Source organism: Haliaeetus leucocephalus, unplaced genomic scaffold (genome assembly GCF_000737465.1).
Source record: "Haliaeetus leucocephalus isolate CR32 unplaced genomic scaffold, Haliaeetus_leucocephalus-4.0 Scaffold517, whole genome shotgun sequence".
NCBI classification, from domain to species: domain Eukaryota; kingdom Metazoa; phylum Chordata; class Aves; order Accipitriformes; family Accipitridae; genus Haliaeetus; species Haliaeetus leucocephalus.
The window spans coordinates 2,901,838-2,912,384 of record NW_010972953.1 but is presented as its reverse complement, the minus strand read 5'-3'; the positions used below and the strand labels follow the sequence as shown (position 1 = coordinate 2,912,384).

Sequence of the window (10,547 nt, the reverse complement as noted above, 5' to 3'; positions counted from 1 at the left end):
CGTAGTCTCAACAGCGGCTTTGTCAGCAACGGCTCCGATGCCTTCTGAGCCCGGCCTTAGCCGCTGCCTGACGCCCCGCGAGGGTGTGCGGCTGTAGCGCAGCCCGTCGCCCCGGGAAGGGGACCGATGGGTACGCATAGAGGGAGTTTGCAGTCCGTCAGCCCGGGGACGGGACCGATGGGTACGCGTCGAGGGAGTTTGGATGTATTTGTTATAACTCTGGGAGCCGGGGACCTGACCGCCGCGCTGGGATCTTATGGGTCAGGGGAGCAGCGTTGGGCTCTGTTGATGTGAAAATCGCCACCTGAGTAGGGAGGGCATGTGCTTGCAGCATCCCTTTCTGATGTGTAATTTCCTGCCAGCGACAGCACTGCTTATGTTAATTATATGTAAAACTCAGAACAAGTCTTTTCCTAACCTGTCTTTTTCCCTTCTTGGCTTAAAAAAACCCCCACTGTAACGTGTTTTGGGCATAGCGGTTGCCCATTGTTATTCTGGTTATCACTGTCTTACCCACTGCACAAGTTGGGGTAAGGGTTCAGCTGGCTCTTGCGCTTTAATCTTCGTAATGTGCCAGGTGTTCCCAGAGTGACTGTGGCTTTGTTGGGGAGCAAAAGGGTTGCACAATCTATATGTCGTCTTCTTACAGTCCACAGAAGCTTTGGAATTCATGAAACGGGACCTGGCTGAGTTCACTCAAGTAGTGCAGCATGACACAGCCTGCACTATCGCTGCTACGGCCAGTGTGGTCAAGGACAAGCTGGCAGTGAGTATAGGAGTAAGAGAGCTGGGATTCTTGTTGCAGAAAGCAAAGTGGAGGGTGGATAGGATGTACCTGCACCCGAGGACACGATCCTCTGAACAAACCCCAACGTGTAACCATGAGCTTCAGGTTTCAGGCATTCTCCCCCGTGCAGGTTTGGTGCTGAGCACTGTGTGGGATTTCCTTGCTGTAGTGGTGAGGAACATCTGGAAATGAGTGGAGAAAGGTTCCCTGTGCTTTCCCTCTCCCTATGTGCTGTGTAGGTGGGATGCTGGCAGTGTCACTGTAGTATGGCATCAGATTTCCGCGCAAGTTGTCAGCCTTAGCCCTGCACAACTGCCGCTGTGACAGTCCAACCCCCAAACCAGCCAGTCCCAGAACATGGCTGTGGCCTTCCCTACAAAGCGTAGGCTCAGTTCCCCACAAACCTATTACAAGGCCTGCCTGCCCCACTGCCACCTGAGGCTAGTGCCTGCCACCACACCCTTCTCCTAGCCCAGCCGTGGCCACACAGTTGCCTCATTAGCACTTTTTTGTATGAAGAGACATTCTGCTTCCTTAAAACGAACCTATCCAGAAAAGACTGAGACTTGCCCTCCTGCTGCAGGCACTGTTACTTACACTGTGCTGCTTTTTCTTTTCAAGAGGACAGAAAGTTCCTCAGGTGCAACTGAAAGGGTGAGGAAAGGGCTCTCTGACTTCCTGGGTGTCATCTCGGACACATTTGCTCCCTCGCCAGATAAGACCATTGACTGCGATGTCATAACATTGATGGCAACACCCACAGGTACCACAGAGCCCTATGACAGCGCCAAGGTGAGTGCCCCATTCCTGGAGCTTCTCTCTGGGATGCGGAGTCCCGAACCCTGTCCTCTCGGGGCTTTGCTGCTGCCCCACCGCTGATGGCTCTGCCCTGTGCATCTTCTCCTCCAGGCTCGCCTCTACAGCCTCCAGTCAGACCCAGCCACCTACTGCAACGAACCTGATGGTACGGCGCTGCTGCCGAGCCAAGCTGGCCCTTGTGTGGGGTCTGCGGGCCATCCTGAATTGCCCAGAGCCTTTCGCCAGTGGGCCTGCTGGCTTGACTGTGGATGGGGTCACGGTTTATGGAGAGCAGATCTGTCTGTTGCATTGGGGACTAGCTTAGACTGGGAGTTTGCTGGGCCAGTTTAAACCACTGCTGCTGGTGCTGTGTGGCCTTGTGCTGGTGGAGGACCCACAATATCGGGTGGGCTCAGAGACCCATGTCTGCCTCCTTTGCCCCTGGCTCACCCCAGCTGGTCTGGTCTGTAGCATCTTTCCAATGAAACTTCCCAAAACTGTTCCTGCCTTGTTTGTGCCAAGGACTGTTATCTCTGTGCTTGTCCTGTACAGGGCCTGCTGAACTCCTTGAGGCCTGGCTCTCTCAGTTTAACCTAGAGGACAAGAAAGGGGAGATTGCAGAGCTGCTGGCAACCAGCCCTTCCATCCGGGCTCTCTACACCAAAATGGTAAGGCCCTGCCTGGCTCCTGTAGTGGGCAGCTTCTGTCTTGGCGTATGGTGCAGGGAAGCCCTGAGCTGCTTGGGCCCTGGAGCTGGTGGTAGAAAGGACTGCTGTTGCGTGGTAAACTGACACAGGGATATTAGGCAGCATATTGTATTCTTCCCTGCTTGTTTGTCATGGGCCTGGAATAGAAGTTCCTCTGTAGCTATCCAATGCATGTCAGAGCGTCTGAGGCTTGGTCCCAAGTCTGTGCACCTGAAAATGCAGGTGTCTTTTGCAGGTTACAAGGGTAGCTGCAAGGCTCGGGAGGAGCAAGGCAGCAACTGCAGCCCCCCTTCTGAAGTGACTCATAGTGTTTCCCATGTTGCTCCCAGGTCCCTGTGGCTGTTTCCCATTCTGAATTCTGGCAGCGCTACTTCTATAAAGTGCATCGCCTAGAGCAGGTAGGTCAGGAGGTGGATGTCTCCCCCAGTGGGTGGGTGCTCCAGCCAAGGAGCTCTCTAGTGCAGCCCGGAGAGGCAGAAGATACTTCTGCTGGAGAAACAGGGATCTGGGCTGCCTTGTCTGTGTCCTTGTCACTGACGCTGAAATGCCTGGGGCAAGAAAGGACTGGGGACCTGAGTCGCTGTTGATGTTGAATTCCCTGCAGGACGAAGCCCGGAGGGAGGCTCTGAAGCAGCGAGCAGAGCAGAGCATTCACCAAGAGGAGCCAGGCTGGGAAGAGGATGAAGGTGGGTCAGATGGTTGGGGATCTGTGGGAGGGCTCGTGCAGACCTCAGCAGGTCTCAGTTAGAAAGGGTGGTGGCTCCTCCCCGCTCCCAGAAATTCAGCTCCCAGCCCAGCTACAGCCAACCCTGCTGCACTGTCAGCTGCTGCTGCGCTTGCTGAAACATCTCTCGCTTCTCTTCTGCCTTCCTACAGAGGAGTTCTTGGGGATGTCACCCCTGCCTTGTGCAAACGTGAAATTTCCAGAAGCAGCAGAGAAAGAATCTGCCCCTGCAGCCCTGGAGGGAAGCCACCCCACTGCTCACAAGGGACCCTCAGAGGAAAGCTGGGCCGTCCTCCCTCCAGAGCTGGCCCCAGCAGAGGGGAGCCCCTCTGAGAGCAGTGAGAGCATCTCCCTTGTGACTCAGATTGCAAACCCTGCCTCTGTGCCTGCTGCGCAGCTACAGATTGGAGCACAACCAGCTGGGACCGGAGACCTCTCCCAGAGGCTGCTGGAGGCCACCTCGGAAGAGCAGAGCTCCCTGCCAAAGCCCCCAGAACCTGGTCATCCTTCTGCACCTACGCGGGAGTCAGCAGCATCCTCAGAGCAACTGTCTGTTACGGAGCTCAAAGAGGTGGAGAGCAAAGCCCAGGGAAGGACAGAGACTGTGAAAGAGGAAGGACCAACAGATCTACGAGTCTTTGAGCTGAACTCGGATAGTGGGAAATCCACTCCCTCCAACAATGGCAAGAAAGGTGCGTATGTGGGGCCAGCACAGGGCCTGGAAACCTGCTGGTGGTGGCAACTTTTGGGGAAAGGGCCTGATTTTGTGATGGTGGAGGAGGGAAAAAGGGGTTTTGCCAAAATCACCCAGGAAGGTTAGATCCAAAGACTGTCTAATGGCCAAAATTAAAGTGGAAGCAAATCCTTATGCTTTTGGGTGGGGTGAAGTGGGTCACATCAGATGGTGACAATCTGCTCTCAGCAGGCGGCTGGGCTGGTGCCATAGCTGGCTCTAGCCTGAGCCCTCTCCTGAGCCCTGTTCCTGTGCTGCTTCAGGAGAATGGAGGGTGAGACTCTTCCAGGACCCTGACTAAGGACACATTGCAGCTCTGGCTGACACTATTTACAAATCTTTCATTGCAGGGGATACTGCCTTCAGCAGAGCCTGCTGCAGGTCTCCCAGAATAATGGTTATGGTGGTTGTAGGATTATAAAGCTGCTCTAGGCTACCCAAGGTCCAGCAAGGTGGCCAAGTATCATGAACTGGGTCTGTGAGCAGAATGAAGTTGGACAAGAAATCAAAAGTCTGCTGGCTGAACAGAGTAGGCCTTTGGTCCCTGGCCTGCTGGAAGCCGGGGCAAGGCTGTGGTCTGTGTAGGCAGCATGGTGTTTCCTTCCCCCTGCATGTCGCCCCTAGGAGTGTCCCTGCTGCTCCTCTGCCTCAGGTGGTTGTTCTTTCCGTTGGGGACTATGACAGTCCCCATATCTAAGTCACTCCTGTCATTCCTTATCTGTTGTGTTTTCTGCATGACTGAAACGTGACACGTCCTAATTCTATCAGGCCAGAGGAAAACATGTTTCAGCATTCACCTGTCCCACTTGTTTTGAACCAGCCCTTGCTGCAAGGGAAGTGCAGTTCAGTCCATCCCATCTCTGTTAGCGAGCTGACAGGCTGCTGTTGGGAACGGGGGAGGCTTTCTCTCCTCAGGCAGACTGCAGTAGGTCCGAGCCTCATGAATGCCAGGGCTTTGTGGGCCTGCTTGGGCAGCTGTGTGCTTCGGCCAGAGTGTCTGGAGAGCATGTGCAGCTCTGACAGCTCAGTCGTGACGTTTGTGGTTACAGGCTCCAGCACTGATATCAGTGAGGACTGGGAAAAAGACTTTGATTTGGACATGACTGAAGAGGAGGTGCAGCTGGCACTCTCGAAGGTGGAAGTGTCTGGGGAGGTGAGTCGGGGGGAGGTGCTCACTCAAATAAGCAAGAAGGTTGCTCCCAGAAACCATCAGCAACTCCTTGGGGTGATGCTGCGTGAGTTCTGCCGTTGCCGAGTGCTTCCCCTGGGAGGTGAAGAGAGCCTGCAGTACCTCGGAGCGAGAGGGCGAATCCCTCTGCTTCAGCTCCGCTTCTAGTCCCTGTGCTGGAGCCAAGGCTGTGCAGCACATTGCAGCGAGACATGGCTGCTGCTGGCCTGGAAGGGCAGCACTGCAGCAGGCAGCTGCCTGCCTAGAGTAGCTCGCAGGAGGCTTCTCAAAGGCGTTACTTGCTCTTTGAGGACACAGGCTTAGCTTGGGATCTCACCGCGGGAGTCATGGGTGTTAGCTGGAGCAGAGAGTAGCTGTCTGGACATGCTTAAAGAGGGATGAGTGTGCAAGTTCCCCAAGGTGAACAGAGCAAGCAAATCCCTGTTGTGAGGGTGTGGGAGCGTGAGGATATGTCAGGCTTTGTGCTGACTCGGGTGCCCTGGGCAGGAGGATCTGTTGACAGATGGCTCTTGAGTTACAGAAACAAACTGAGGGTTGTTACTCTCATTTGCAGCTGGAAGATGAAGAGTGGGAAGACTGGGAATAAAGCAACTGCTTCCAGTGTGTGTATCACAGGCTCATTTCCACCATCGAATGTGAATTAAATCACGGACTGGCTGTTCCTTTGTGTGTAACTGTGCTGGGGATTGCAGCAGTTCCAGGCTGGAGGAGTTTCGTTCCTGCTAAATCCTGTGGGCAACTCAAGTGACCCCTTCAGACCTGGAGGAGGAGGAGGAAGCAAGAGTTCACTCATACACTTAGCTGCTAGGGAGCCCATCTTCTCAGTAGGTCCTAGAGACTGGCCAAGCCAAAACCGACTGCTCCGAAAGTGTCGGGTAGAGGCAGATGTGATGCAGGCGAGGGGTCCCCGGGGCGAGCTGGGCACTCGGACACCTGGCAGGATTGCTTGATGCTGCCAGACTGCCAGCTGGCTGATTGATTGCTTGTGTGTGCTTGTGTAATCTACAGTACAGCAGTTCAAAGGCTCTTGGATGCAAGCTGTGCCTGCTCGCTCGCTGCTCTGTCCTGTGGGCCATGCCATCCCTGGAGAAAGCCCCCATGCAGGGAGTGGCTGGTGGCTGGAGATGCTGCAGTAGAAACCCTTTCTGCTGTGCCACTCATTGCTGCAAAGAAAGGCAGTTGACTTGTGGCTTTGACCCAAAGCTGGGCCCTGCTGGAAGGAGCCAAACTCCCTGCCAAACCCTGAGCTTCTGCCTGGCTTTTTGTCTTGGAAGCTTTTTCTAATGGAAACTCCCGTTTCCTGCTGCAAGAGCAGTAGCTCCTCTAAGAGCCAGGGCCTGCTGCTGCTCCCTTTGCAGCTGCACTGCCTTCCTCTGCTGGGTTTTGTGTACTTCTAGTTAAATTCTCCAAGCAAAGTACGTGTGTCTTGCTCTTACTTGAGCCCTTCAGGGCAGGCAGTGATTTGGGTCACCATGAGAGCAGAACCCCTCCGTTGCGGTGCCCAGTTCAGCCCTCGCAAAGCCCCAGTCTGGCCCACTGACCACTTTAACCTCTGCCTTGGCACTGAGGCTCGTCCCTTCCCTCTCCCAGCCTGGGGGGAGGCAGAAGCACCCAAGTACGGGGTGGTACCTTCTGGCTGAGGCTGCATCTGTCCACTCATCTGACTCCCCTCATGTCCCACCTGTGCCAGGCTCCATGGCCACCAGGGTCACAAGCCTCGCTGTGCTCACTTGGGTTCCTTTGCTTAAGCCCCCTGTGACTGCTTGCAATGCTTCCTTTGGACCTGTGGCCTCTCTTTTTGGGGCAGTTCCCTTTTAATGTCACGAGATGCTCCTCAGTGGATGTTGTTAATATACAGTTACCCTAAAGGGACAGACCCCTCACTGCTGTCTCTGGCCTTTCATGTGGTGGTTTTATACGTGCTACCTTTGTCCTTCTGCCCCTTCCAGGGCTGGTTCATTGGAGCTGTGGGTTTCTTTCTGGTTTTGGATAGCATTAACCTAGGTGCACTTGGAGGAGTTGGGGTTTTGGTGGTTGGGGGTTGTGTTTTTTTTTTTTTTTCCTCCCCCTTTGGGGAGATTCTCGAATGCAGCTGCCCACACAGGTGCATTGGTGGCAGCAGTGACTTCAGGCACTTACATGAGAGCATGTCTGTCCTGCAAAACACACAAGGGCTGGGGACTGAGCTACAACTCTCCCCCTGCTTGGTGTACGGTGGGCCTGGCAGAGCCTCTGAAATGTGCTGCAGCCTCACCCTGTCCTGGGCTCAAATTTAGCTATAGCAGGAAAACCTGTTGTGGGTAGATGACACCAGTGGGGGTTTCAGGACAGGGGGCTTGGGGCTGTGTTCCTTCGGGGTTTGATGGTATGAGTTGCAGCTGGATCCCTGGGCCTGCAGCAGAGCTCGGAGGGTGCAGTGCTCTCATCTGTGTCACTTTTTTTTTTTCTCTTTAGTCAAATTAACCGTTTGGTTGTCTGTGCAATATTCTCTGTTCTGAACTATTCTGCATCTCCCTGAGCCTTTTCTAGCTGGGGTGAAAACCAGGAACAATTCTAACAGCTGGTAGTTTTGTAAAGATGACTTTCTCCAAACCTTTTACAGACTTGCAGTTAACAGCAATTAAAGGAATTCTACAGAGTCTTTGCCTGTGTCGGGTGTTCTCATTTCCTTTGTGGGAAGGGGATGACTGCCACAAGAGGGTCTGCATGTCAGCTGCTTTAACTTTACCTTTCCTCCCACCCGCCTCAGGGAAGGTTTGCTTAACTCGGGAAGGTGGATTCACACCACCCCAGGCTGCTTAGAGGACGTGTCTGCCCTGTTCCCTGCTGTTGAGGGCCGAGGGCTTTGAGTGAGCCGATAAAAATGCCTTAGCATGAACCAGACCTTGCCTCTGTCAGCCGGAGGCCTGGCACACCACCCATGAGGCTAGATAGATGGGAAACACTGACCTCCAAATTTATCGTCATTTTAGAAACAATCTGTTCCATTTGGGGAGAGCAGGGCGAGTCCTTCTCAGGCGTTAGTCAGCCATGGGTGTCTGCTGACCCCCTCGATGGAGGGTCTCAGCATCATATCTGGTTCTAGGAGCATTTTCAGGAGGTTCTGGCACTCCTTGGAGATCTCTAGGTGCCTGGGCACGGGGACGCCTTTCTGCTGCTGGTGCAGCATGTTGGGGATGTCGGTGTCATCGAAGGGCAGGCGGGCGCAGAGCAGGACATAGAGGATGACACCCATGCTCCAGACATCGCCTTTGCAGCTGTCGTGGGGCTCACCCTGCAGCACCTCGGGGGCCGCGTAGGCTGTGCTGCCGCAGAAGGTCCAGCTCAGCTCCCTGCTGTCCCTGGGGAGCAGCTTGGCGAAGCCAAAATCCGTCAGCTTCAAGGTGTGGCCCTGCAGCAGGGCGTTCTCGCACTTGAGGTCGCGATGGGCCACCCCGCTGTTGTGGCAGTACTGGATGGCCTCTACCAGCTGGCAGAAGAGAGTCCTCGCACGGGGCTCGGGCAAGGGACCCTCGCGGAGCACGTAGTCAAAGATGTCCCCGTCCTCCGCCAGCTCCATCACGAGGCAGATCTTCCCCTCTGCGGATTCCAGCATCTCATGCACGCGGATGATGTTCTTGTGGTTCAAACGCGTGATGATCTGGAGCTCCCGGGGCAGGAATCTGTGAATAAACTCTGCCGAGAGAGGAGGCAGGTTTGCTCACGGGGAAGTCCCTGAGGTGCTGGCTCCAGGCACCCCTCTGGGACTCGGCAGAGGGAGGGAAGGTTGTTGAGGAGTGTCTGGCCCCATTCCCCGAGGGATGCTTTGTCGAGGGGGACGGTGCTGGGCTCCACCAGCGCTTTGCTGTCCTTGTGATTGGAGGGGCAGCTGCATAAACAGGTCCTGTTCCTCAGGCCATGGCCCTAAGCTCTTCTGCTGGACTCCCCAGCACTGCCCCCCCCACACCCCGTCCCGGCCCCATCTGCTCTCAGGTGGCAAGTGTGGGAAACTAGTTTTCTGTTGGGAATTAAAAGCCTCCGAGTAGGGACAGTGCCTCAGCCTGGAGCCCTTTCGGGGTCACCTCTTACCTTCTGGGCCTTCGTTCTTATCAATTATTTTAATTGCCACTTTCTTCTGGTGCTTTTGGGAGAAAGCCTCCTTCACTTTGGAGTACATCCCCTCCCCAATGGTCCTGCCGAGCTGGTAGCCATTGGCAAGCAAAAACCCCTCCATGTCCTTGCATGGGCTGGGACCCTTCGCTCCCTCAGTTCATCCCTCAGCGACTCAACAGCATCTCAGCACCTGCAGCACCCCGGGGGGGCACAGAGGAACCTTTTAAAACCTGGAGTTGCTATTGTGATGCAGCCGGCGCCGTGTCAGTTGGGTGGCGGATGTGCAGCGAGGTTGGGGGACAGGCTGGAACGCCTTCTCCGTGAGCGGGGGCTCTTGGGGTGGGCACTGCGGAGGTTACGGGGCTGGCTGGGGTCCCCCCACGTTCCCCCTGTGCTTTCGTCGTTGCCAGGGGTCTCGTGTTCTCCCAGCTCATCCACCCACTCCTCTCCGGTCAGACAAGTCCAGGGCCCAGACATGAACTCCCAGCAGACACCGCAGGCTCGGAGGTTCCCCATCGAGGCAGGCGACTGTCCCAGCTCAGCTGTGCCTCCCGAAACGCAGGAGCCGGTAGGCTCTGAGCGGTCTGTGGGAAGGTAAGCGGGGCCAGGAGACCCTATGGGGTGCAGGGTCTGGCCCTGGCGCAGCCACGCCATGTCCCGATCGCACAGGTCCCTGCTCTGGCAAACATGGCTTGTTTTGCTCCCAAAAGCATCGTCTGATGGCTCGAACCCCTCCTTGTCCTGCGACAGGGCAGGCTGGCTGCTTGCTTGCCTGCCTGCTGCTGCCGGAGGGCTTTATTGGGGCAGGCAGCATCCTGTGAGGTGATGTGCCGTGCCACATTGGAAAACACCATGCCATGCCATATTGGACAACACCATGCCAGGCTGTGCCAGGTTGTGCTATGCCATGTCGTGCTGGCCCATGTCAGGCTGTGCCGTGTCGTGCCGTGCCATGCCATGCCATGCCGTGTCATGCCATGCCGTGTCCTGCCGTGTCGTGCCTTGACGCTGGGCTCACGCTGCTGCTCTCTCCCCGCAGGCAGCTGCGGCGATGCCCCGGCAGCCACTGCCTGACGCTGCCCAACGTCCCCATTGACGTCTTCATCGCCATGGGAGGGAGCGGCAGGCCTCGCACCACCTAATAATGCCCCCCGCGCCAGCGCCGCGCCGGCCGTAGCAGGCCTCAGAGCTGCGGAACTGCCAAGAACAGAGATTGGTGACGGACTTTATAATAAAAAGACATCTTGGAGCATTTCTGTGTTCGAAACCCGCGCGCGCGGTGCGTCGGCTGTGGAGGGTCATGGGGTGAGAGGGGATGCGAGGGGACGGGGTGTGAAGGGATGGGACGGATGGGGCACAAGGGGATGGGGTGTGAGGGATGGGATACGGGGAGACGGGACACGAGGGACAGGACACGCGTGGGACAGGACACGCGAGGGACAGGACACGCGTGGGACAGGACGCCAGGACCGGGCCAGGTCCTCCCCGCCTCCCCCCGCCCGCTGGGGGCGCCCGAG

General features: G+C 56.2%; 3 protein-coding genes across 3 annotated transcripts; 2 read left to right on the top strand and 1 right to left on the bottom strand.

Annotated features, from left to right (window-relative positions):
* Positions 1–162: 162 nt before the first annotated feature.
* Positions 163–7,561, top strand: BSDC1 (BSD domain containing 1). The gene is made up of 9 exons (XM_010576038.1): positions 163–766; positions 1,409–1,579; positions 1,697–1,751; positions 2,138–2,253; positions 2,622–2,690; positions 2,897–2,978; positions 3,169–3,708; positions 4,799–4,902; positions 5,492–7,561. The coding sequence occupies exons 1-9, from the start codon at positions 671–673 to the stop codon at positions 5,522–5,524; spliced, it is 1,266 nt and encodes a 421-aa protein (XP_010574340.1). The 5' UTR covers positions 163–670; the 3' UTR covers positions 5,525–7,561.
* Positions 7,562–7,841: 280 nt separating this feature from the next.
* On the bottom strand, positions 7,842–9,151 carry TSSK3 (testis-specific serine kinase 3). The gene is made up of 2 exons (XM_010576037.1): positions 9,007–9,151; positions 7,842–8,613 (listed from the first exon to the last, which is right to left on the bottom strand). The coding sequence occupies exons 1-2, from the start codon at positions 9,149–9,151 to the stop codon at positions 7,952–7,954; spliced, it is 807 nt and encodes a 268-aa protein (XP_010574339.1). The 3' UTR covers positions 7,842–7,951.
* A 158-nt stretch (positions 9,152–9,309) lies between these two features.
* Positions 9,310–10,172, top strand: FAM229A (family with sequence similarity 229, member A). Its single transcript, XM_010576330.1, has 3 exons — positions 9,310–9,350; positions 9,487–9,624; positions 10,070–10,172. The coding sequence occupies exons 1-3, from the start codon at positions 9,310–9,312 to the stop codon at positions 10,170–10,172; spliced, it is 282 nt and encodes a 93-aa protein (XP_010574632.1).
* The last annotated feature ends 375 nt before the right edge of the window (positions 10,173–10,547 follow it).

Coding starts and splice junctions, on each gene's coding strand:
- FAM229A (XM_010576330.1), top strand. CDS start 9,310: ATGTGCAGCGAGGTTGGGGGACAGGCTGGAACGCCTTCTCC. Junction 9,351..9,486: donor CAGGCTGGAACGCCTTCTCC/GTGAGCGGGGGC, acceptor CTCTCCGGTCAG/ACAAGTCCAGGGCCCAGACA. Junction 9,625..10,069: donor TCTGAGCGGTCTGTGGGAAG/GTAAGCGGGGCC, acceptor CTCTCCCCGCAG/GCAGCTGCGGCGATGCCCCG.
- BSDC1 (XM_010576038.1), top strand. CDS start 671: ATGAAACGGGACCTGGCTGAGTTCACTCAAGTAGTGCAGCATGACACA. Junction 2,979..3,168: donor AGGCTGGGAAGAGGATGAAG/GTGGGTCAGATG, acceptor GCCTTCCTACAG/AGGAGTTCTTGGGGATGTCA. Junction 3,709..4,798: donor CTCCAACAATGGCAAGAAAG/GTGCGTATGTGG, acceptor TTGTGGTTACAG/GCTCCAGCACTGATATCAGT.
- TSSK3 (XM_010576037.1), bottom strand. CDS start 9,151: ATGGAGGGGTTTTTGCTTGCCAATGGCTACCAGCTCGGCAGGACCATT. Junction 8,614..9,006: donor TAAGAACGAAGGCCCAGAAG/GTAAGAGGTGAC, acceptor CTCTCTCGGCAG/AGTTTATTCACAGATTCCTG.